Genomic DNA, 27,288 nt, shown 5'->3' on the forward strand with positions numbered 1-27,288 from the left:
AGGGGCCCGGGGGCTGAGAGTCAGGAGAAAGGCCTGCTGGAGGAGATTGAGTCCATGTGTCGCCTCAGCTCGGCCTTCCCGAGCAGCCTGGATCTCTCCCAGGTCCACTGCAACTCCACCAGCAGCCACGACTCCTACAGCAAAGCCTCTGACAAGTCCTGAGGCGGGGCCGGGGGGGGCCGGGGGGGGCCACCCGTCTCTGGTTAGGGGCAGGAAATCACAGTCGCCCAACAGGAAACAGGAAATGTGCCCGTTGAGATTTTCTTTCATCCCCGGTAGCCATTTTAATGAAAAAAGCAACAGGGAAAAACACCTCCCCCAACCAGATCAAAAGGAAACCTGACTCATCTAAAAAAAAGCAAGAAACCATGATGAGTTTGAGTGCAGTATGGGTTTACAAGGGATGACACATATTCCTCCTAACATGGAACATGAGCACAACAGCATCTACAACAAAAACACAAGAACAAATGTGCAGCGTATTGAACTGACAGAGCTGATCCCAGATCAGTCCTGCCCTGACTAGACAGATGAAGTAGTTTTGAGAGGACAAAATCTGACATACAAATACGATCAAACTGCCTTGAGCACCTGAGCAGAGCTGAAATAACTAGTAAAGCATTCCTGCTTTCTTGAGTCTTACACCTAGTCAGTCATTTAACCCTTAGATGGACTTAAAGGGGTTCTACTTGATTGCTGTTAAATTCTATGGTACTAATATCGCTGTTTTGAATAAGAGCAAAAATCAAGATCTTAAAGTATTGCAAAGACAGTCAGTGACTTTTTGACCTCGATACACGGTATAGTTTTGTAACACAAAGCCTTAAACGGAAGCGTGATTTGCTTTTGACGCCTCTGTCTAAACATGTAGATATTCTGAGAACAAGGCCTCTGGACTCTAACATGCACCATCAGATCCACTGGGACAGGACAGGTGTGGAGGACAGGACAGGTGTGGAGGACAGGACAGGTGTGGAGGACAGGACAGGTGTGGAGGACAGGACAGGTGTGGAGGACAGGACAGGTGTGGAGGACAGGAAAGGTGTGGAGGACAGGACAGGTGTGGAGGACAGGACAGGTGTGGAGAACAGGACAGGTGTGGAGGACAGGACAGGTGTGGAGGACAGGACAGGACAGGTGTGGAGGACAGGACAGGACAGGTGTGGAGGACAGGACAGGACAGGTGTGGAGGACAGGACAGGTGTGGAGGACAGGACAGGTGTGGAGGACAGGACAGGTGTGGAGGACAGGAAAGGTGTGGAGGACAGGACAGGACAGGTGTGGAGGACAGGACAGGACAGGTGTGGAGGACAGGACAGGTGTGGAGGACAGGACAGGTGTGGAGGACAGGACAGGTGTGGAGGACAGGACAGGTGTGGACATGCTGTCCTTCTGGTCATTTTAAGATACAGTAGTTGAATCTGTGTTGCGCTTCCAGAGGGGATCTTATTTAGTTGCGTTCCAGATAAGTAGACGTTTATATTTCTAAATGTTTTTCTCAGGTTGCTCCTACACGTCAGGAGGGAAAAGAAGGAGTATATATGCATCTAGGATGAATGAACAGTCAGTCCCTCCATCTTCCCTGTCCTTGACAGCTCAAAATCTCCATCCTGCTTGAATGCCAGGTCCTCCTTTCAGCACAAACCCAAGGTTTAGAATGGAGGTCGGAGGTCAGTGCTGGGCGGGAGTGGAGCCTGCTGTCCTGCCGCTGTCTGAGGGAGACCAGCTGTGTGTACTAAGGAAAGGCTAGCTAGCTGGGTCCCTGTGTGTACTAAGGGAAGGCTAGCTAGCTGGCTGGGTCCCACTCGATTGTACCGTAATCAAGCAATACGATCCCCCCCATCCCCCCCAAAGTACAGATAGCTACAGTGTATGTATGCTGATGTACAAAAATCTCCCGCGAGAGAATGCAAGTGCTTATAATTATATGATGACCAGGGATGTGGTTACTATGGTCCTGTGTTGACAATAACAAACACACAATCAATTGGAGGAAAGTATAGAAGTATTTTGCCTGTTTGTTGTGATTCAGTTCATGAATGTGCCTGTTTCTTTGGTGATTTCTGCCACGTGTGACTGGGTGTGTGTGTGTGATGCCCCCTCCTTCTCTGCTCTGGTAATGACGAGCTCATGAAACGTTTGGCATCTTCAGGGCCCTGCTCTTAGAAATGAATGAGTTTGAAAAGACACACACACAATTCATCTACTGCCCTGTTTAATGTAATTAAATATTTTTGGAACCTTTAAAATTGGGTTCACTATGCAAAATGGCTCATTTCATTTCTGTTGGACAGCTAACAGTATTTACAGTATACATTTAATCAAGTGACAATATTGACGGTGATGTTTATGAATGATTAATCATTAACTGTAAGGTAATTGGTCATTTGCCCAACTAAAAGTTAACTGTGCAGATTGAACAGCCTTATGTCCAGCTGTATTTAATGCTGTACATACATCTGCCATGACTTATAGTATATGAAGTATTAACAGCAGAGGGGCAGCAAAGCGTTTCTGTATGCCCTGCTAATAAACAGTAATCAGTCTTTACTCAAAGACATCACTATTTATTAAGAGTTGAATGCTTTCAGATGGCAGCTTCAAAAGGTACTGCTTGTTTACCGGAGAACAGAAATGTTACACCCCATGCATGGTATCTGAGATGTGCTCATAATCTGTGTGTGTTGGTTGGTTGGTTGATATCTGCGACTGAAAGATGTGCCTTATAAAAGGACTATCTAGTATGACCAGAACAAGGGAGATAGGAGGTAATGATCAGTGTTAGGTCTTCTCTGCTGCTCGTTCATGTAAAAGAACCACTGGTTGAGTGAAAGGCATCTCTGAGCAGAGATGAAATGAAATACTTGAACAGATTCTCAGACATCCATGGAATATTGGCTAAAACAGACCCAGAAGACTAGTCCTGGTTTATTTCAGGCCTGGACGTTGTCCCCCTGCTTCTTTTGTAATATAGAATATCAGTTACTTTTTATGTTTGTTTGATTTCCTTTTTATGGCTTTTTGTAAGGTTTTATTCTTTCAGAACCTCCCATTCTCTGTGACCAGTCTGATGCGACTCTGGTCATGTGATACATGTTGATTGATGGTATTGAAGAATCAATGGCCAGAGAGCACAGTAGATGCCAGAACTGAATTGTAGATCAAATTCAACATGTATTCAGTATAACAGCTTACGGATCCGGATCAACATTCACCATGTATTCAGTATAACAGCATCTTGATGTTGATCCGGATCAACATTCACCGCCCCCTGATCAGACAACATGGTGTTCAGTTTGTCCACCTGTATAGTCGTTGGTCTGTATCACAATCTGAATAAGATTTTCTCTAGTTTCATTTTAAGGTTTTTAAAATTGATTAAAGGTTTGTTTCAAGTTGTATGGGACATGTATTTTTCTGACTGAAGTATATTTTACATGGATAATATATAATTGGTGTAATATATTGTGTGAATGAATATAACAAGACTGATTTGAATGTTTAAGACTGTATTTTTTGAAAGTCATTTGTTGAAAAACACTGAACATTTACTATCAAACCCCACGATTGCTACATATCACAGCATATTATGACAGATACTGCTCTGTAGCTCACGGAAGCATACGTTCTACTCATGTCTGCATGTACTGTATATAGACAGTGTATTACAATCTGTTTTACAGTATCTACTTTTCAGAATGTGGTCTTTGCTGATCTGATGAAAATGTTTTTATTTCAGTAAGTGACATATTTAACCAGATCAACATCATTATCTGCTGGGTCCCTTCTCCACACCTGCCTGCACATTTCACATTGAACATTTTTTCTTTTTCACACTTAATTTATTTTCCTGTCACTGGTTGTGAAATTGTAAAGATCCAAAGAGGAAATGAGAGGAATCTCATACTGATGGACGTTGGTCAAGCAGTCCTGTCTCTCATACTGATGGACGTTGGTCAAGCAGTCCTGTCTCTCATACTGATGGACGTTGGTCAAGCAGTCCTGTCTCTCATACTGATGGACGTTGGTCAAGCAGTCCTGTCAGAACATTTGCCCACTAATGACTCTGAGAGAGCTTGTTGTTAAGAAAGCAGACGTTCAACAGGACATATTAATCAATTCAATAAATGAAAAAGCATTCATTTTTTCTCTTTTTCCATAATCAATGTGACAATACTGTGACTACTGGTCCAGTATGAGTGTTCCCCTGCTAACGGTCCCTGGGTCTGGTTCTGTAAGGATTATAATACTGTGTGATTTACAGATACTGGTCTTGATTATAGGCCATGCACACTTACTTGCATGTTCTCAATTCAGAGGGAAAAACATGTCTTTAATAACTTAGCTTATGAGCTATTGACTGAATGGTATAGTACAATTGTATGCACTATGAACTGATAAACACATTACATTCATGTCCGTGCTGCATTTTGATGTGGTTTGAATTTCTATAAAGGAACTGTAAATATCTCAGTTGATGTTGGCAGCAATACAGATATGACCAGCTACAAGGGAACAATACACTCATCTAACTACAGTACATAGTTACTCATCTAACTACAGTACATAGTTACTCATCTAACTACAGTACATAGTTACTCATCTAAACATGAGGCTCTCAATAGATGAAATAAATTAACACAACACAAACAAAGCACTTCAACAAGAACCAAAGTAATTCAACAACATGGGCGTTCTATTTACTACCAATCTATAAACTATTAACATTTATAGATGTTAATAGTTATTAACACAATAACTATTTACAACTGCACAGTATTAAATAAAATAAAATATAAATGGAATGCAACAATGCCCATAAACACAATTTGAAACTTGGAGAAACAGAGATGTAGAGTAGAGTCGGGCCTGTGTGGACATGCCTATGTGCTTTTGCCATTTCATCAAGAATAGAAACTTGCTCTATTCTCATGTAATGCAGGTCCTTATTGAATCTCTCATCTTACAGGTAGTCTTGTGGGATGGGACAGAATTAAATGTATTTGAGATACTGAGTCATGTCTTCTAACTGTGGCCATTCAAAGCATATGGCTGGACACCTATAATGGGAGCATTTCTCAACATGTCCAGGGGGGCTTTTCTCTGATTGGCCGAGGCTGCAGGGTCCCATCTTCAAACTGGAAAGGAGAAGAAAGTGAGGGATCAATCTGGAACAGGGCCCACCCCCTCCCCGAGTTCCTCTATAGCTCACTTCCCCGCCTAGGTAGTGCTGAGTGTTACATGTTGGAACAGGGCCTGAGTGAGTGATTCATATGAGTCTCTCCGTGGGTGGCGGCTGAGCTACGTTCCACATCTCCATCCGGGATCCTTCCTTCTCCTGCCGGCTGGGGCTGTATGTGCCGCGCGAGGCTCGTCGGCTGAGCGCCACCGCCAGGCTAACAGAGGTAAGGACAAGGGCCAGGAGTAGGACCACGGACGCCAGACTGACGGACAACAGCAGGTCAGAGGTCAAACCTTCAGAAGTTAGCTGGAGGGAGGAGGAGGAGACAGGTAGCAGGGAGGGGGGGGTGCAGGGAGGAAGAGGAAAGAGGACAGAGAAAGCAGGGTTGGATAATGTAGCTGAGAAATGAAAGAAGTTTCCATTTTGGTGTTTGAGCTTGTGTTAGGCCCTCTCACTCAACCCACCAACGCACCCACACAAGCACACACACAGCAAATAATATTTGTCTTTCTAACTAGTCTCTCTTTCACACACACACCCTCTCCCCCTGCTATGTTACACAAGGCGCTCCACGCGGGCCGCCAGCGTCATGATGGACCCGTCTGGGGGACTGGACCCGTCTGGGGGACTGGCGGGGACGGCCGGGTCCCCGGGAGCCTGGAGGCGCTGCAGACCGAACGCCCCCTCCATCTGCCGCCGCTCACACATCCTGGCTACGCCGAACGCCAGCACCAGAACCAGGACTATCGTCATGCCAACAACACATGGCACCAGCACAGCGGCCACCCGCGAGCTGTATGGAGCACGTTCTATCTGTAGAGAGTCACACACACGCCTGTATCACACACACACACACACACACACCTCCAACCACTAGAATCACACACTCACAGGGGACATATGTCTCCTCTGGCAGCGCATCAAACGAGTCAAACACTGAATCACAGCACCTCCCACTGCCGTCATATGAACAGAGCATCTCCCACTGGTACAGTAAACTACGCAATATCACCTATTTGTTGATTATTGTTCACAATCAAGCTGCAGAAGGTGGATTGATGAATCACTTACATCAGTGTAATTGCTTGCTCTTCTAAGTGTATTGCTTGGTGCCATAGTGGTGCCTCTCTGATCTGCAACCACATTACCACAAATAAGAAATTCCAAAAAGAGTTAGCCATAGATTTTAAAACTGTATTCAACACTAAGCCCAAGAACGGTAAAGGTGAGAAACATTCCCATTTGCAGTATTAGACTATATTCCTCAACCCTGCACTGCAGGAAGAGTCTAGTCTTGTTTAACACCTTCAACCTTCACGTTGGTTGTTTGAAAACCAAAAAGCATGAGATAGTTACCTGTTGATGAAGAAGGGTTGAGTCTCAAGGTGAATATGACCACCCAGGCAAACCGCCAGCTGTGTGTCCCCATCACACAAAGCCAGCCAGGGACGGGAGCCTTGAACTAGTCTAGATAGCAAAGAAGGGCCTCACAATCTCTCTACAAACTACAGCTGCATAGAGAGAATCTTTTCCCCTACCTGTCAGCTAGGTGAGGTATGTGTGTGTGTGTGTGTGTGTGTGTGTGTGTGTGTGTGTGTGTGTGTGTGTGTGTGTGTGTGTGAGAGAGAGAGAGAGAGAGAGAGAGAGAGAGAGAGAGAGAGAAAGTGTGTGTGTGTGTGTGTGTGTGTGTGTGTGTGTGTGTGTGTGTGTGTGTGTGTGTGCAGATGAATGACCGTGTCTGCCAGATAAGCTGCCCTCATAGCTTCTCAGAATCAGTCCCTACCCGCTGGAATGCCACCAACTCTCTGCTGAAGTTGCAGAGTCTGAGTGTGTTTTTTGCTGGCAAAGCACTATTCTGTCTCTCTGAGGACGGCTTCATCAGTAGGACACTGAAGAAGAGCATCCTGTCCCCCCCCCCCCTTGTCCTCCATCTCAGCCTCCAAACACGCATGTGCACGTACACGTGCACGTACACGCTGTGTATTTGTCTTGAGGCTAGCAAGGGTTATGCTACATTCTGTTAAGGGGAGAATAAAGCAAATATATATGGGTGTCACACACACACACACACACACACTCACACACACACACACACACACACACAGTACATGCTCACACTAACAGAATAGATTCTCAGTACCAGATCAACTAGTGCCAGTTGCACGCTAGGTAGGAGTGGTACTGCTGTGATATTCAGTACAGTTCACATCCTCATTACCTCAACTCACCAGAAACACCGTCTCAGCATGTCTGCCTCCACCTGCTGCTTACACAGGCAGTTGTCAAACAGGAGAGAAGGGCTGGTGTCAAAATGCTGATGGGACATATCATAAGCCAGTTCTGTGAGTGCCAGCATCCACTGTTCTACTCTCTCTGTCACAAAGTCCCTTTAGATAGGAAAACACCAGGGAGACTATCCTGTAGCTTTGTGAACCAGAGCAGTCAGGACAGCGTTCCACCTGGAGATCCAGCTCATACTGATGTCTGACGGACATCATCCCATTCATGAACACATGCTAGAATGATGGCGTTGGTATCAGATGGAGGAGCCGTGTGACTGATGAGGGTGAGTGATGGGGAGGGAGGGAAAAAAGAGGACAACACAACAGGTCGAGGATGAAAAGAAAGATGATGTTTATTTGAAAACAGACAGGCCGACGGAGCATGTAAAACATGGGGATGGAGTCTAACAGCGAGGGACAGAAAGACAGACAGAGGTGTGGACATACAGGCAGACAGAGGTGTGGACATACAGGCAGACAGAGGTGTGGACATACAGGCAGACAGAGGTGTGGACATACAGGCAGACAGAGGTGTGGACATACAGGCAGACAGAGGTGTGGACATACAGGCAGACAGAGGTGTGGACATACAGGCAGACAGAGGTGTGGACATACAGGCAGACAGAGGTGTGGACATACAGGCAGACAGAGGTGTGGACATACAGGCAGACAGAGGTGTGGACATACAGGCAGACAGAGGTGTGGACATACAGGAAGACAGAGGTGTGGACATACAGGAAGACTGATGAGTTTAGAACAAAGTGACAGTGAATTCTGCCATGATGAGCTAGACATGGATCATTCTATAATGGAACTGAATGAAACATTGAACAAACATACAGACGGTAGGTCCAGTGACATCATACTGAGTTCAGAAGGTGGAGAGAATCATCCTGGTCAAACCTAAGGTTCCCATTGGTGCCAGAAAGAACAGAACAGTCGCCATAGTGTTCTGGATCGAAGTAAGTAAGTAAGTAAGTACATTTTATTTGTTTAGCACTTCTCACAGAGAGGACTCAAAGTGCTTCACAGAGGTTAAATGCACACAAGTGGGACCCCCTATAGTATCAAATGAGGACATGAACCTGGCCGGATATTCAAAAAGAGACACTGCTTTCAGGGCTGTGGCTCATCTCAAATAAAATCATGTGCAATCACCAAAACCTCTCACCACACCACTACCATATAGCAGTCTTGGATAAGAGACAAGTAGAGGTATTAGTCTTGGATAAGAGACAAGTAGAGATAGTAGTCTTGGATAAGAGAGACCGTGCAGAGAGCAGCTGTATGTCACAGGTATCTTCTAATTCAACTTATTCCACAATAAGAACTATGAAAGGTCTTCATACAAAATGTGCTGCTCACAGACAAGAAGACATTGAAGGCACAGAAGCTCTGTACTAAACATCAGAAATGAATGTTATCGAACCTGTAAACACACACCGCTGACAATTTCCTTAATGTCATTCAAAATATTTTCTATGCACTCATCAATCCAGTCAAAAACCTAGTTACTCACACCCGCAGCCACACACACACACACACACACACACACACACACACACACACACACCCTCAGTCGTCATACACTCCCCATTCCACCTCGGGCTCATCGTCCAGCCGGAGCACCAGGTAGGAGAGCAGCTGGAAGAGGTTCTGCCAGAGCAGCACCGCCACGTAGAAGTAAACGTCGCTTACGTCGATCTGACACACGTCCCCGGCGTAGCTCATGTCACACACGCAGCGGAACCTGTTGATGAGGTTGCGGCAGTAGCCCCCGTTCAGGCAGGGGTTCGACTTGCACTCATCCAACTCCTGCTCACAGCTGGACAAGTACGGACAGACAGACAGAGAACAGGGGGTTCAGAGACAGAGAGACAGTCGAGAGGAGAAAGGCAACATATTGGTCAATTTATTGTCAATGACTTTAAATGCAAGGCAAATAACCCCCCCCCACCCCCCCCCCGCGCGCCCCCCCCTCCCCTCACCGGAGCACCCCCCCCCCCCCCGCGCGCCCCCCCCCTCCCCTCACCGGAGCCCGGTGAAGCCTGGCAGACAGTCACAGGACAGGTCTCTCTCTGTGCAGTTGCCTCCGTTGAAGCAGGTGTAGTTCCTGCGCTCGTCCCCACACACAGAGACAGGAAGCTTGGGTCGTCTGAGGGGACACAGCGACAGCAGGCCTCAACATCACTCCCTGCTAGTGGTCCTCAACATCACTCCCTGCTAGTGGTCCTCAACATCCCTCCCTGCTAGTGGTCCTCAACATCCCTCCCTGCTAGTGGTCCTCAACATCACTCCCTGCTAGTGGCCCTCAACATCACTCCCTGCTAGTGGTCCTCAACATCCCTCCCTGCTAGTGGTCCTCAACATCCCTCCCTGCTAGTGGTCCTCAACATCACTCCCTGCTAGTGGTCCTCAACATCCCTCACTGCTAGTGGTCCTCAACATCCCTCACTGCTAGTGGTCCTCAACATCCCTCACTGCTAGTGGTCCTCAACATCCCTCACTGCTAGTGGTCCTCAACATCCCTCCCTGCTAGTGGTCCTCAACATCACTCCCTGCTAGTGGTCCTCAACATCCCTCCCTGCTAGTGGTCCTCAACATCACTCCCTGCTAGTGGCCCTCAACATCCCTCCCTGCTAGTGGTCCTCAACATCCCTCCCTGCTAGTGGTCCTCAACATCCCTCCCTGCTAGTGGTCCTCAACATCACTCCCTGCTAGTGGCCCTCAACATCCCTCCCTGCTAGTGGTCCTCACTCACAGAGCTACAGGGACGTCCTGATCGTGTGAGTGGTGTGGGGTCACAGGGTACGTGACAATGGGGGTTTGTTGTATTATTTGGAATACAGTACACATATTATATGGTGTATGTATGTGTGTGTGTGTGTGTGTGTGTGTTGGGATAATGAGAAGATAAAGATTTCTGCTAATTTATGACAGGACATCATCTAAATCAGTAGATGAATTAATAGCATTTACAGTGTGACATGTTTCACAGTAATCATTTTCAAAATATGTGTAATGTTTTGAAAGCAAAAAGACAAATAGGAAAACATCTTACACATCCCTAACAATGATGTACCATGGAATCTCTTCCACACGCTCACTGCAGAGAGAGAGAGAGAGAGAGAGAGAGAGAGAGAGAGAGAGAGAGAGAGAGAGAGAGAGTGAGAGAGAGAGAGGCAGACAGAGACAAAAGGTGATTTTTCATGAAATTTTAAACAAAGATATTTTCCTGCAAAGGGAATGTGATCCTTGTCTGGTGGCTTGCTGAGTGAGACGCTTTCAAAGGCCTTCTCCTGAGAGGGAGCGATGAGTGTGTGTGTGTGTGTGTGTGTGTGTGTGTGTGTGTGAGAGAGAGAGAGAGAGAGTGAGAGAGAATGTGTGTGTGTGTGTGTGTGTTTGTGTGTGTTTACAGGACAAATGGTTGGAGGCATCGCCCTGATGATGCACCTAGCCTAGCAGCAGCTGAGGGGGAGGAGAGAGAGAGTACCAGTGAACCAGGAGAGAGAGAGAGAGTACCAGTGAACCAGGAGGAGAGAGAGAGAGTACCAGTGAACCAGGAGGAGAGAGAGAGAGAGTACCAGTGAACCAGGAGGAGAGAGAGAGTACCAGTGAACCAGGAGGAGAGAGAGAGAGAGTACCAGTGAACCAGGAGGAGAGAGAGAGTACCAGTGAACCAGGAGGAGAGAGAGAGTACCAGTGAACCAGGAGGAGAGAGAGAGAGAGTATCAGTGAACCAAGAGGAGAGAGAGAGTACCAGTGAACCAGGAGGAGAGAGAGAGAGAGTACCAGTGAGCCAAGAGAGAGAGAGAGAGTACCAGTGAACCAGGAGGAGAGATAGAGAGAGTACCAGTGAACCAGGAGGAGAGAGAGAGAGAGTACCAGTGAACCAGGAGGAGAGAGAGAGAGTACCAGTGTACCAGTAGGAGAGAGAGAGAGTACCAGTGAACCAGTAGGAGAGAGAGAGTACCAGTGAACCAGGAGGAGAGAGAGAGAGAGTACCAGTGTACCAGTAGGAGAGAGAGAGTACCAGTGAACCAGTAGGAGAGAGAGAGTATCAGTGAACCAGGAGGAGAGAGAGAGAGTACCAGTGAACCAGTAGGAGAGAGAGAGTACCAGTGAACCAGGAGAAGAGAGAGAGTATCAGTGAACCAGGAGGAGAGAGAGAGTATCAGTGAACCAAGAGCTCTGTGTATTCTCTGTGTAGTAAATTACAGCACATGTAAACTCAGGTCTGGTCTCCTCTCACTGAGACATGGTAGACATGGTACGTGTTGCTACCTCGTAGAAGTGAACAGAGGCAGAGAGAGGAAACATTCACTGTGTGGTTTGCTATTGAATTACCTGCTTGTTTGATTTCCACATCAGACTAAAAGCTCTGCACGTGTTTCCATCGCATACATTGAACGGTCCTTTTGGAATATAAGACATCCTGTAACTGTGACCATGATCTGAGCGTTTAGCAGATGAAATGTCTATTCTACTCTACTCTAGTTAGACCACTCACTTGCAGTAGGGTCCGGTGTAGTTCTCAGCGCAGAGGCAGGCGTACTTGTCCACTCCGTGGAGGCAGGTCCCTCCGTGGGCACACAGGTGGCTCTGACACACGTCCACCTCCTCATGGCAGTCCGCCCCGGCGAAGCCGGACTCGCAGGCACACCGGTACGCCAACCCGCTGGCGCTGCAGTTGCCGCGGACACAGGGGCTGGAGGCGCAGGCGTCGTTGACGCGCTCGCAGCGCCGGCCCGCCCAGCCCTCCGCGCAGCTGCAGACGAACAGGTTGAAGAGGTCCCGGCAGGACCCCCCGTTCAGGCAGGGGGTGGGCTGGCACACGGGGGAGGAGCCACAGCCGCTCCTCGGGGGGGCGGAGGAGGAGCGCAGGAACTGCTCCTCCTGAGTACGCGGGAAGCTGACCTCAGAGGGGCCGAAGTAAGGCAGGGCGATGCCCCCCACCTCCAGGGTCCCCAGACACCCGGTCAAGCTCCAGCCCGCCCCGGCCCCCAGCCCCCCCAGCAGGATGTCCACCCCCTCCCGCGCGAAGTCCAGGTTCCCCCCCTCGGTGCCGGAGGTGCTGGCCTCCTCCGTCTCCTCGTCCACGACCAGGGTCCAGCGGGAGGCCTCTGCCCGGGGGGACGACATGAACAGGCGGGCGCTGTGCCACTCCCCGTCGCCGACGCTCTTCCGGCTGCTCAGACGGAACGCCGAGGAGGGGGCGGAGCCAGGGCCGCTCTGCAGCTCCAGGACGAGCCGGCCGTCCTGCACCGACACCGTCACGAACTCCGCCCCGCGCTCGGCGTGCAGGACGGCGGCGTGGCGTTGGCGCGTGCGCAGGCTGAGCGACACGCTGGTCAGGCTGCGGGAGATGCGTCCGTTGCCGCGGTAAGACAACACGCTGCTGTCGTCCAGGAAGGTGGCGTTGGAGACACCTGGGGGTGCAAGAGGTCAAGATGGGACATCTGAACATGGCGGTGCTCTATAGGACAGTGTTTCTGAATGGGCTGTCATCACACTACGGTTCTAGGGGCGTCAATATCAATATCAATCAATATCAATCAGACACATTCACATTTGGCTACCAGCACACATTTACGTATTGTCTGGCTGAAGTGGTAACATCACCCCAGACCTAAAGGACAGGTTCATAATTTAGCATTATAAGCCATGTTATAAGGTCATTTACAATCATATACAACGGCCGATATCAAAGTTTTGTGGATCCTTTAAATGTGTTAGCGGCGACTGGCTATATCTCAAGAGTGCACCGTTTGACAAAACTTTGATATCGGCCGTTGTATATGATCGTAAATAACCTTATAACAATTATGAACCTGTCCTTTAAACTCTTCAAGAGTAAACCACATCCCCATCTACCTCAATAGCTTCTCCAAATGCCTGTTAAGTGAAAACACCTTCTTTAGTCAGCCTACTCAGAGATTAGCATATGATCTCTGTAATATGTTCGTTCATTTTATTCATATTCACCAGGATCAGCAGCAGTTGTGATGTTCATACGTATCCGTTTATTCATCAGGCTCAGTGTGTTGCTAGAGCAACCGTGGGGACAAACAGCATAGAGACATGCATGTACATTCCATCTAATCCCACAGATGTAGAAATAAGATTTTCGTAATGACTTACACATTAATAATCTAGTTTAAATCCAATCCAGTTTAATGCAACACATATTGGCATTGGGATTAAAGCCAGAGTAAGCATGTTGCGATACGTGTCACATGACTACAGGGATACGTGTCACATGACTACAGGGAAACCATGGCTCATTTCTAGGAACAAGATCAGAGATTAGATTCGGCCGTGAATTTCAGCCCCAAACAGCCCTGTGTTCCCCTGTGTTCCCCTAACCCTAACCCTAGCCCTGTGTTCCCCAGACAGCCCTGTGTTCCCCTAACCCTAACCCTAGCCCTGTGTTCCCCAGACAGCCCTGTGTTCCCCTAACCCTAACCCTAGCCCTGTGTTCCCCAGAGTCAATATTTGGCGAGAGGCGAGGGTGAAGGTTTTGTTTGAATCTAACACACTGCACCCTTTAGAGGACAACACGTTTGGGATAGCAGGTAAAGCTAACGGAGTGTGTAGTACGTTTGTTCACCTACAGTGTTACACTTATTCTAAATCTTTTCGAGGAGCTAGGAAACTCACACTCGTATCCCCGGCTCAGGACCCTGCACTCTGCCTCTGCAGGGCAGGGGGACAGCTCACACCACTTGACCTCCTCACAGCGCCGCCCTGCTGTGTGTGGGGGGCAGGTGCAGGTGAAGTCGTCCCATACGGAGTAGCACACCCCCCCATTGAGACAGGGGGTTTTCTGCAGAGAGGAAATAGAAACAGGGAGAGCAATGTTACCATGGTTTCATTTTTTGAAGAACCCCCCCCCCCCCCCCCCCACCTCAGACAATGTGATTGTGTGTGATATAGGTGGGTGTTTCCGTTAGTTCACTCACACTGCAGGAGTTGTCCCCAGTGCATCCCGGAGTCACACTGGCCATGATCTCCAGCGGGTACGACCTCACCGCCATATCCGGCCCAAAGAACCGCAGCCTCCTGTCGTTGAGCCTCAGGTCCTGGACGCAGCCCTTGAAGAAGCCCCCGAATGTGGACGAGCCCCTCTGCTCCGCCAGGCCGCCCACGTGGACCACGTCGCCCGCCTGGGGGCTGATTGGCCGCACCGCCACCTGGCCCCGCCTCTGGGCCGCCACGTACAGAGCCATGCTCTCACCCCCCACCACCACGCTCACCAAGTGGACGTCCCCGTCGCTGACGGCGCTCTCCCCCGTCAGGCTCTCGAACTCGTTGAGTTGAACCGTGACCCGGCCCGCGTCCAGCCACATGCGCAGGTATTGGCTGGTGCTGTTGGCGAGCACCAGCAGGAGGCCGGCGGTCCTGCGCGTGCGCAGGAAGAGGGAGACGGTGACGTCGCCGCCCACGTCGTCAGTCACGGTGAACGCCGCGTAGCTCTGGGAGTCCCCGCTCCCGAAGCGCGCCGTCACGTGCTCTGCGATCCGGGGACAGGACACAAAGGACTTTACATTTGATGATCACCTACAGAGTATTATGGTTCTCTTGTGTAACCTAGGAGACGGAGAGGAGGGCTGGCTCAGTCCCCCCTGGGCCGTTAGAGGACACGTCCGGAGGGGGAACAACACAGCACAATAGTGGGAAGTCACCTAAATATAAAACTAATGGAGGTAACTAAGTAATAAAGTCAGCGGCCTCTCCAGACTGTCTTGTCCCCCATGGCCACCATTAGTCTGTCCCCTCTGTGGATGCGCTTGGCTGACGGCAGACTGGGCCAGCAGACAAACACTGGTGACCGAGGGATCTGACCGCTAGTCTGACCGCTAGCCTACCTGGCCGCTGACATCAGTCACATCCTAGTCTGTCGTTCTATGCAAAAGAAAGAGAAGACGATGTACTTGTACTTGATGTGCTTGAGAACATATCCGCACAAAGGTCGTCAGCAGGTCATCCCGACCAGTGTGCCTTCCTGTGAAATGTGTGTGTGTGTGTTTGTGTCCAGTGAGCCTCAAGACTCTAATCTGCTTTGAAGTCAATAAGCTATTAATACAGTGTATTCCTTAGAAAGAGAGCCATGATAAGAATCCTCAATGTTTTGAGAGACAAAGGTTTGTTCTCATACAGCAGAATGAAACTTGACAGCTTATTTACACACAATATTGATGTCATTTTCAATTAGTGACTGCATGCCCTGGTATTCTTCAAATTGGTACTTCCTCGCTCCACTAATCCCGTCATGTAAGCTGATCTATCTCTGACCCTGAACCTTTGCTCTCTCTCTCTCTCTCTCTCTCTCTCTCACATACACTTCCTTATCTACAATATATCTTTATCTTACCTTTTTCACAGTGCCGGCCCTCGTAGGGCCGAGGGCATTTGCACTGGAAGCTCTGCCCCAGGTTGATGCACTGCCCTCGGTTGTGGCAAGGGCCGTCCTGGCAGTGGTCCAGGCAGCCGCGGGTCACGTTCACCGCAGAGTCATTCGGCCACGCCTCCGGGACCACCAGCTGGGAGTCCACAAACACATCCCGCAGACAGCCGATGAAGGCCGGGACGGGGGGCTCACCTGCAAGACCATACGGATCCTCAAACACCCCCCCGATGAAGGTGCTCTGGAGGGGGGCATCTGGGGCCTCCACCCCAGCCAGGGAGCTCTCAACTGGGGCTTGCCTCTTGCAGTCTCCCTCCTTGCATAGTCCATTATTCATGAGCTTGAGACTGAGCAGACCAACCCCTAAGACGGCCTCCATGGAGTGCCACTCCCCGTCTGTGACATTGTAGGGGAGCTCCAGAGCTTGGCTGAGGGCCTCAGCCCTGTGGGAGGCTACGGCCTCCCTCCGTAAGGTGAGACACAGCTGCCCCCTCTTCAGCTCCACCCCGAGGACGAGCCCTCTGCTGCTCCGCTGGAAGAGCACCGCTCTGGGCAACACCGTCCGGAAGCTCATGCTGATGTTGCAGGAAGCCTCCGCTGCCACCAGGGGGCTCTGGAGCAGGAGATGGCCACTGTGCTCGAAGGAAAAAGCTGTAGGGGTCTGGCAGAGGGGGCCGGTGTAGCCTGGGGGGCAGGAGCAGGAGTAGCCATGCACTCCACCAGTTAGGAAGGGTAAGCAGGATCCCTGGTTCTGGCACTCATGTTCCTGACAGCCCTCTAGGAGCTCAGTGCAGTCCAGACCTCCATAGAGGAGGCCAAGGTGGCTCTGTTGGAGGCAGTGGCACACATAGCCCCCTGTACGGATCTCACATCTGCCCCCGTTCTGGCATGGGCTCCCCTCACACGGGCTGATCATCTCCTGGCACAGGGCACCTGTAGGGGGCGAAGGATTGGGTGATTACTGTTGAATAAAGGCAGCATTGAAACAGATCAAATCTATGGAGAAGTCTACCACTAAGTGTCAGGCCATAGTCACGCTAAGCATGTTTTGTTCCCAAAGTGCAACCGCCTGCTTGCAACTGTTAGCAATGGAGAAGTCACTTGACCAATGGGGCTTAGTTTCCAATGCTTAATTCCAACTGATCATGTGGACAAAGCCTGTTGCATACTGTAATACGGTAGATTATGTGCCAATGGGCATTGCCATGGCATAACTACAATAATGTGAGGACAGGGAACATTCCATTGCATGTTATTGTCATCTCCTTTCACTATTTAATGTTGAATTCAATTTCAGAAACAAAAAAAGAATGTATTGTTGAAACAGTGTTCAACCAATACTGTGTATTAGAGAATCCTAACACAGAACTAAAAGGCAGGTATTCATATGAGATGGCGCATAGAGGGCTTGAAATGAAGCAGGGCAACAAAGCAAATAGTATCAAAGCAAACAACAAGAAAGGTGAACTAACAAGAGTCGTTAATAGGCTGATGGCTTCTGAGACCATCAACACACAGGTGGAAAGGTTAGAGCCAGAACAATTCAATTAGTGACCCTTTCAAGCTCTCAATTCAATTGACTTTAACCGGTAAAAAAACAACAACACTTTAATGGTAAACATTGCCCTTGCCCTTTCGACAGGTGAGCAGATGATGTAGCATTACCTGCAGTGAGCAACAGGATGCTCCAGAGCCATGCTGAGACTGTCACCATCGTGCTGGTGCTTCTTTCTCCTCAGTAACTAGTGCTCATCTGGGTACACTACACTGCTGCGGGCTCGAGGACTCCCACGATGAGCATGGGCCATCCCAATGGAGGACTGCTTCCATCCACCACTCTCCAGCCATGCAAGACTGAATGCACGCAGGCAGGAGACCAGCAAAGCCTGATCCTCAGGATTACACTAATGCAATTTGACCATCTGACAGAGTGAACGCCAGTGACTGGTGATGAGTCTATTTTAGAATCCTCCGCTGCCTTGCCTGCTGTGAGATTGTAAGGACAGATCGCAGGCTCATGTAAGCGGACACACTAGAATATTCTGCCATTGTAACTGATCCTGTATGGGTTATCTGGGACTCCACAGATTAGACTCTCAATAGACCCCCCCCCCCTCCTCCAAAACAACTACAACAACAATGACATCATTCACACTGATCAAGCATGGTTGCCTGTCCCGAATTAAGTTACCTGTAGAGCCTGGTGGGCAGCTGCATATGAAGCCTGCAGGTGGCTGGTTGTCATAGTTAGCAGGCAGCAGGGGCTCTGTCCCATAGAGAGCTTGCCAGGTAAGCTCAATGCACTGGCCTCCATTCACACAGGGGCTGCTGCCACACTCGCTAATATCCACCTCACACTCACGCCCCTCAAACCCTGGTGGACAGGACACAGACTCAGTGTGTGAAACTTCCAAAGGCACTGGATTGGATGGTAATCTCTATGGGCAGAGGGAGGTGAGGATGAACACACATTGTTTTAACTTGAGCCACAGGAAGGGAATATAGCGCAAGCTGCTGTACAATCTGAAGAGCTTCTCTCTCTCTCTCTTTCTTTGAACATAATACTTACCTTCCTTTTCTCTCTCTCTCTCTCTCAGTCTCTCTCTCTCTCTCTCTGTCTCTCTCACTCTCTATTTTCAGCTCTCTTTATTTTTATCCATACCTATTTTCACTCTCACGTCACACTTTCTGGATGGGTTCATAGCCAGGGGCACTGGGTAGAGCACATGTCAAGCTTGACTGCTAATGAACCAGCAAAAGACCTCATACTCAATTGAAGGGATATCTGCATGGCGTTATTGGAGCTATGTTTGCGCTCTACCTGGCCAGCAGTTACAGGTGTAGTTGCCCTCATTCTCCTGACAGGTGGCGCCGTTGAGACAGGGCTGGGGCATGCATGGTGCAGCTGGCAGTTCACAGTGTTGCCCGATAAAGGCTGTCTGAGAGCAGTCACAGCTGTACCTGGGAGGCCAGAGAAACAGACATGTTCATGACATTTATATCATTGAAATCGCGACATTCTACTAAAAATGCAAATCTTCAAAGGCTGTACAGACATTCTGCTCTCATAATAAACATGGCTCACATACACATGCTCCCAAGGCCACTTACTCATTCACCCCATCGATACAGACAGCCCCGTTCTGGCATGGCTGGTCTTGGCACTCATCTGTGTTCTCATCACAGCGCTCTCCCCGAAACCCAGGCTGGCAGGTGCATGTAAAGCTGTTGATGTAGTCAAGGCAACTGCCCCCATTGAGGCATGGCTGTGGTTCACACTCGTCAGTCTGGATTTCACAGGAAGCACCTGAATATCAAATATCATTATAATATCAATATCATTCAGGAATTACCTGAATATCAAAGAGCAGTATAATATCAATATCATTCAGGAAGCACCTGAATATCAAATATCATTATAATATCAATATCATTCAGGAATTACCTGAATATCAAATATCATTATAATATCAATATCATTCAGGAAGCACCTGAATATCAAAGAGCAGTATAGTGGATAAAGGGTCAGTAACCAGAACTCCGATCAGTTTGAGAAAGGTTGTCTCCAGACTCCAGACCGATAATCGTGAGACGGACGGACAGACAGACATACACACAGGTCCCTGTTTTTATAGGGAAATCTTCATAGTACTTTGAAATGACGTTCCATAGACTGGATAAGAGCAAAGGGGTAGTGAACCTGAAGGGGGACTTTAGACTGACCCCTGTACGTTAGTGCATATTGCATACGTGAGTGTACGTTAGTGCATATTGCATACGTGAGTGTACGTTAGTGCATATTGCATACGTGAGTGTACGTTAGTGCATATTGCATACGTGAGTGTACGTTAGTGCATATTGCATACGTGAGTGTACGTTAGTGCATATTGCATACGTGAGTGTATGTTAGTGCATATTGCATACATGAGTGTACGTTAGCGCATATTGCATACGTGAGTGTACGTTAGTGCATATTGTATACATGAGTGTACGTTAGTGCATATTGCATACATGAGTGTACGTTAGTGCATATTGCATACATGAGTGTACGTTAGCGCATATTGCATACATGAGTGTACGTTAGCGCATATTGCATACGTGAGTGTACGTTAGTGCATATTGCATACGTGAGTGCTTCCAGCACACTTGTACCAAAGCCCACCATCTGGGGGCTCACCCTACAATACATTTTTCCCATTGCCAAGTACAGTTTGTTTTGTACATAAAAAAAACAATGATTGGTGTCTCAGTAAAAGTAGAGTCTACTCTACTCAGGAGCCCGTCTACTTTCTAGTTCAGAGCTTGAGTTGGTTAGTAGCTCTTTTGGTGCGTGCTCTTCCACCCTGTAGAATACAGCACTGAGCTGCATGCATATCCACCCTGTAGAATACAGCACTGAGCTGCATGCATGTCCAGCCTGTAGAATACAGCACTGAGCTGCATGCATGTCCAGCCTGTAGAATACAGCACTGAGCTGCATGCATGTCCAGCCTGTAGAATACAGCACTGAGCTGCATGCATGTCCACCCTGTAGAATACAGCACTGAGCTGCATGCATGTCCACCCTGTAGAATACAGCACTGAGCTGCATGCATATCCACCCTGTAGAATACAGCACTGAGCTGCATGCATATCCACCCTGTAGAATACAGCACTGAGCTGCATGCATGTCCACCCTGTAGAATACAGCACTGAGCTGCATGCATGTCCACCCTGTAGAATACAGCACTGAGCTGCATGCATATCCACCCTGTAGAATACAGCACTGAGCTGCATGCATGTCCACCCTGTAGAATACAGCACTGAGCTGCATGCATGTCCACCCTGTAGAATACAGCACTGAGCTGCATGCATGTCCACCCTGTAGAATACAGCACTGAGCTGCATGCATATCCACCCTGTAGAATACAGCACTGAGCTGCATGCATCCCTATGGCGGCAGTAACCAGAGGGGCAGCAGAGGGTGAGAGAGGGTGAGAGGGAGAGAGGGTGAGAGAGGGTGAGAGGGAGAGAGGGTGAGAGGGTGAGAGGGAAAGAGGGAGAGAGGGAGAGAGGGTGAGAGGGAGAGAGAGGGTGAGAGGGTGAGAGAGGGTGAGAGGGAGAGAGGGAGAGAGGGAGAGAGGGTGAGAGGGAGAGAGGGTGAGAGGGTGAGAGGGAGAGAGAGGGTGAGAGGGAGAGAGGGAGAGAGGGTGAGAGGGAGAGAGGGTGAGAGAGTGTGAGAGGGAGAGAGGGTGAGAGGGAGCGAGGGAGAGAGGGTGAGAGGGAGAGAGGGAGAGAGAGGGTGAGAGGGTGAGAGGGAGAGAGGGTGAGAGAGGGTGAGAGGGTGAGAGGGAGAGAGGGTGAGAGGGTGAGAGGGTGAGAGGGTGAGAGGGAGAGAGGGAGAGAGGGTGAGAGGGAGAGAGGGTGAGAGAGGGTGAGAGGGAGAGAGGGTGAGAGGGTGAGAGGGAGAGAGGGTGAGAGAGGGTGAGAGGGAGAGAGGGAGAGAGGGTGAGAGGGAGAGAGGGTGAGAGAGGGTGAGAGGGTGAGAGGGTGAGAGAGGGTGAGAGGGTGAGAGGGTGAGAGGGAGAGAGGGTGAGAGAGGGTGAGAGGGAGAGAGGGTGAGAGGGAGAGAGGGTGAGAGGGTGAGAGGGAGAGAGGGAGAGAGGGTGAGAGGGAGAGACTCTCTGAGAGCGTTGGCTAGGCGACGACGCAGCCGGTCCCCATCAGCAATCAACGCACCTGACGCTGATTAGCTCCAGGTCAAGAACTTGCCAGACCTGCTGCTCGTCGCCAGAACGTAGCCAAGGTTACGCGGTACTGAAGGACGTATTGTCATATATAGTGAATCCCTGAGCCCTACTTTACCCCGTCTCTTTTTTCCCCCCCCTAGTCTCCTATGGACCCTCTCCCGCGTCTCCACGGCCCCTTCCATCCACGACATCTGGGTAAATGGTCTTTTTGTTGTTTGTTCAGGCATCATTGCTAGACTAGCTACAGTAGCAACGCAAACTCGCTAATAGAGGCTGCTCCTCCAATATGACTGCCAGAGCATCATATCCGCCTCCTCTCTCTTTTTTTTGGGCTCCGCCTATCCCCTCTCTTGAAAGTCAAACCAAAACGCGTCACTAAACTGTGCTCAGTTTGGGATTTTTGCCAGGAATGTAATTAGAAACACAGAACTCATCTCTCAGAACTGCAAATGGGAAAGCTTTCATGAAGGGGAGATACAGTAGGCTAAATACTTATTGTGTTACAGTACCTCAATCAGCAATAGATGGTAGGGAAATGGACATTCATTTATATCAAAAAGTTTGAGATTAGAATTTCAAATATACTGTATAAAATAAAAAAGTAAGATGAACATGTGCTATTAGAAGACCCTTTGATCCAAAGTGACTTTCTGTTCATTTCCTTATCAGATGTTGACTGCTTTGAATAGATTCAGCCTTTAGGAGAGCTGAGAGGGACATTAACTCACCTGTGTATCCTGGCCTGCAGACACAAGTGTATCTGCCCACCTTGTCCACACAAGTGGCTCCATTCAGGCAGGGCTGGGACACGCACTCATCTACCTGGATCTGACAGCGCCAGCCCTGGAACCCTGGCACGCAGAAACATGAGTAGCCATCACTGCGGCTCCGACAGATGGCATGGTTATGGCATGGATTGGGTGAGCATTGGTCTGTCGTCTTCAGGGTGGGCACACCTGTGAACAGGAAATAGCACACAATGTAGTTATTGTTCAACAAATTGAACACACTTTGAGAACCTGGAACATTATTCTAGTGAGTGCTTCTGACCTAAGACATGAAATGGACCTACACTCAAATTTCTTGAATTTGACTGACGATAGTAGGGTTAGGGTTAGGGTTAGGGACGATAGTATCATTCTGACCACACAAATATAGCTTGTGTATGTGTACACGCATCAAAGGCAATTGCATGAATATCATTGTTGGGCGTTTTGTTCTGCGTATTACACACAATATTTTACAGTTTCTGTGGGGGTGAGTTATGCTTTGAATTGTCACTTGCAGGCATTGTGTGGCATAAAACCAAGTGCCCCTTTCTCTCCCCTGAAAAAGGCCCTCTCCCCCACCCTCTCGTTTCCTGTACAAGGATGTTTGCAAACAAGAGCCTTACAAAGCATCACGGCCTGCGCCCATGGCAACCAATTCCACGCTCAGTCTCTGCATTCAATCCATTGCCATGGCGACTGTATTCAGACAGAAGTCTGTCATTTGGGGCATGTATCCCTCCATCCATAATAACACAGCCTCTCCTTAACAGCAAGACAAAGCTACTATATGAAAAGCTCTTTCTCATTATTTTGGGAAAACGATGCTGCCACCCATACAAATTAAGCTATCAATTCATTCATTTGTTATTCTGACCTATAATTTCCTAGCAGTTATTCAAACACAGCCCGCCAAGCCAGCTTTCTGAAATGTCAATTCATGTGCCCAACTGAGGTCCCAGACAACAGGATGTGAGAGAGCTGTCCTCCTGCCAATAAGGCTACACCGCATTTCTAGATTTTATTTTTTCTGGACTTCACGGGGTCTTTATTTGGCCACGCGTGACACACACACAAACACATGTGAGTGAGGGCGACACAGCACACACGGCACACACAACACACACACTTCTTTGGCAGTCGCCGGTGGAAATTGTTCCCTGGAGCAGTGGGCAGCCATCGTTTATGGTGCCTGGGGACCAAGTCCAAGTGTTCAGTCCAAGACCTGGTCAGGGACCGGACTGAAGAGCATCTGTTCTTCTACACGGGGAGAACATGCAAACTCTGCACAGAAGGGCCCGGTACCACTGTACTAGGTATTGCGCCAGCGTGCTGCCCATGAGCGATTATTATAATAATAATAATTTGTATAGCAGCTTTCTAAAAACCCAAGGACACTTTACAGTGATAAACAAGTCACACAGACAACAGAGACAGACCAAAAAAGAAATGGGCACATAAACAAATTAACTAGCTAACTAATTAATTAATTAATTAATTAATTAATTGATTGATTAACTAACTAACTACCTACATGCCAAAGGCCTTAGTGAACAGGTGAGATTTGAAGGCTGATTTGAAGATGTCCAAGGTTGGGGCTTTCCGAATCCCTGTGGGGGAGTGAGTTCCAGAGGGGGGGAGCTGCCACGCTGAAGGCTCTGTCCCCGAATGTTTGCAGACTGGTGCGGGGGGTGGAGAGCAGACTCTGAAATTTGCTGTTATGGATTAGGCTACTATAATAGTAAAACATGACTATACTGTACATTTACAAGACTGTATAATCACAACAAGACACAACACATCACCTCTCCCAGAGGATCACTTCAATGACAATAGGTTAATGCACTGTGAAACAAGTAACAAGATAATGCACAAATCCAAGTGATGAGGTACAGTAAGAAGGTAAGGTGTTATGACAGAGAATGATCTGGAGCTTAGGAGCTTCAAGAGACAAACTCTTAGTGGATGAGCTGAGCTGCGGCTAGGTGAATTGGACAATCTGTCATTATAGGATTTCTATGAATCATACAACACCATTATCTTTCCGAATCAAACCATGAAAATAAAAATCTAAAATCAACAGACACCCGGGGAAAGTCTGAGATATTTCTCTCTTCATATTCTTCAGATCACTTAATCTGTCATACCTCTCAGAAAAGACATGCATGATGGTTCTGTGTGTGATGGCATCAAAGAGGAGGACATCCCCAAATACGGCTTCCTAAAGTTACAATGGCATACCTCCATCAGAGCTAACAGAAGCAGAACATAAGTATCTGCTAGATAAATGCAAAGAGAGGGATGTGGATGAAGGTTATATTTACTTCTAGCTTTTCAAAATGTGATCATACACACACAGTAAAACATTGACGGAATCCTTATAATCGTGACTTCTGTCAGACCCCCAGAAATGTACATCCCCCTTTTTATTGACATTCTAGGTTCAAATTTACCTGGATTGATAGGGCACTTTCTCTGTGGACATCTATTCACATTCTAAATAGGTGACAGGGCACCAGATAGCCGTGGGCGATTTGTAAACAAATGCCTTATAAGCTATATATCTATTTATAGATTACAGAGAGGGGGTTCAATTATTTTGTAGTAGTGTGAAAAACACCTGTTTTATTGTTGGTTAATACCAGGTCCCCATTCTCAAAGCTTTGTTATTTAAAAAAAAAAACTTCACTCGATCATCAAATCAACCATAGAGATGAAAATTTAGAGTGTGATTTCAGGGAATCCGGACACTCAAATCAGACGAATCATGGGCTCTAGAGGAGCCTGAGATGCACAATCACTCATGTGCCCCTCTGGTATCATCGGTGGAGGTGAATTTTACAGAGACCCCCCAGATTTTCCTATGTTTAGACCTCACAGCATGACCCTGGTTTGGGGTTCATATCCAGAGGGCCAGGGGGAGATCTCGGGGGTCAGTGGTGGTCGCCATGTTCACCATGACAAGGTGAGACTGCATGCTATGACCCTGAGATAAAGACCAGATCTGAAAGGGATCACGTTGAAGTAGGTCTTACTGACCATTAAGAGTACATACAGTGTATACACAAACAAAAGTAATCCAATGCACTGTCTATGACCATAAAACTCCTGTGACTGGTTCATTGTCAATTATTCTAAGTTTCACATATTGACGACACCATACTCCATCTAACAGTGTGAGGTATTGGGACCACTGATAGTTTAGAGAGCTATCATTCTATTTTTTTCAAATGAGTAAGACCAGATTTCCCTGTTAGACAAAACCAAGCCTGTTGCGTAGTGCTTCAAAACGCAAGGCCAGCTAACCAAACATCTCCTCCTACAGCATACAGGGGTTCTTTCACGTGCTAATTCAAAGTATAGCTCTTTGTCCAATGCTATCTCTTAGGGACGCCTTTCTAGTTCACATGTAAGAGAACCTGACTGCTGCACACTGACTGACAATTCCTCCGGCTGATGTGCCTGGGTGTTTCAGTGGTGATAACAGACCCTGTTCTACATGTTGATGAGTGTTGTAGTCTCAGTGATTACGCCCCCCCCTCCCCACCGTCCACTCTGCTCCCCATAGAGGTTTATTGCCTCCCATTGTTGGATCGGTCTTTGTCTCCTTCTCCCAGAGGTTCTTACAAAACCTGTCATGAACACTGAATGATAGCAGTGATGTCACCGCACAATCTTCATATTGAAATTCCAGACATGCCAGCAAACTGTAGGCCTATGCCTATCTATATTTTTGAACCACCATGTCAACCACACTGTAGGTATACACTCACCACACTCCATTCTGTATAAGCTATATTCCGTAAATTGTATATTGCACTGTATTTTGTTTGCACTGTTTGTATTGCATTTGAATTGTCCTGTCCTGCACCCTGTCCTATGTCGTCTGCAATAGCGCATTGCCCTCAAATAGTATGTGTGAGCCATGGCTAATAAAACGGATCTTGAATATTGAAATGACAATTAGGTGGCACGGAAGTTTTTGTTTTAATTTTGCAGAAATCATGATAAGATAGCTGAGCCCATGGACCCATTGACAGTGGTCAAATTAATACTTATAGCATAATGCATTCATTTTTACTGAATGATATAAGGATAACCACAAATATTGCCTCTTCATATTATTGAAGTTTCGTAAAGGAATCATGATAGATAGTGAGTTTAATTCATTTCAGTAAATGTAAATTAAATAATCACGAATTACAGTCACGAATTACCATTTACCAATTACCACGATTCATTTTTTATACAAGTTACAATCATGTATAATAATCAAGTATATTTATTACCTGTAGCTTTTATCAAGCATGGTGTCTGATGTTAAGCCATTAACGTATTAAGGAATAAAATACCAATAAAAATACCAATACAAATTAACTATTTAAAAAGAAAAGAAAAAGCCTGTCACTCACCATCTATCACTGTGGTAAGGGATGCGATGCACAGGGCGCATGCAAATAATCGTAACTTAGTACACAGCAGTAGATCCATATTCGTGATAAGAAATCATCCTGGTGGTGTTTGAAGCATGTAGTCAGCTTTCCCTTTCCGTGTTGTCAAGGTTGTCAACCACTGAGCCGCAGCTCTTGATCTCCCAGCTCACCCGCTTGATGCGCGCTTTCCTCTGGTGCGTAATAACCCTGTGACTCTACTCTTCACATGATAACCCTGTGACTCTACTCTTCAGATGCTCAATAACCCTGTGACTCTACTCTTCAGATGCTCAATAACCCTGTGACTCTACTCTTCAGATGCTCAATAACCCTGTGACTCTACTCTTCAGATGCTCAATAACCCTGTGATTCTACTCTTCAGATGCTCAATAACCCTGTGATTCTACTCTTCAGATGCTCAATAACCCTGTGATTCTACTCTTCAGATGCTCAATAACCCTGTGATTCTACTCTTCAGATGCTCAATA

The 27,288-nt window shown here is 47.9% G+C and overlaps 2 protein-coding genes across 2 annotated transcripts in view; one reads left to right on the top strand and one right to left on the bottom strand.

The window, feature by feature from the left end:
* Positions 1–162, top strand: part of dennd1b (DENN/MADD domain containing 1B) — a gene marked incomplete at its 3' end in the record, with an annotated part of 71,473 nt that extends 71,311 nt beyond the window's left edge. Inside the window, exon 17 of the mRNA XM_084443816.1 lies at positions 1–162. This exon is cut by the window's left edge and continues 702 nt beyond it. Coding sequence (XP_084299942.1) covers positions 1–162 — 162 coding nt within the window.
* A 5,107-nt stretch (positions 163–5,269) lies between these two features.
* Positions 5,270–26,858, bottom strand: crb1 (crumbs cell polarity complex component 1; the record flags this gene model as incomplete). Its single annotated transcript, XM_084443817.1, has 14 exons — positions 5,270–5,488; positions 9,163–9,289; positions 9,497–9,619; positions 10,526–10,570; positions 11,975–12,893; positions 14,125–14,290; positions 14,427–14,977; positions 15,839–16,804; positions 18,063–18,245; positions 18,693–18,832; positions 18,983–19,178; positions 22,329–22,556; positions 23,906–23,977; positions 26,780–26,858. The coding sequence occupies 14 exons, from the start codon at positions 26,856–26,858 to the stop codon at positions 5,270–5,272; spliced, it is 4,014 nt and encodes a 1,337-aa protein (XP_084299943.1).
* Between the last annotated feature and the right edge of the window lie 430 nt (positions 26,859–27,288).

This window comes from Borostomias antarcticus (assembly GCF_949987555.1).
Source record: "Borostomias antarcticus genome assembly, chromosome: 10".
Classification (NCBI taxonomy): domain Eukaryota; kingdom Metazoa; phylum Chordata; class Actinopteri; order Stomiiformes; family Stomiidae; genus Borostomias; species Borostomias antarcticus.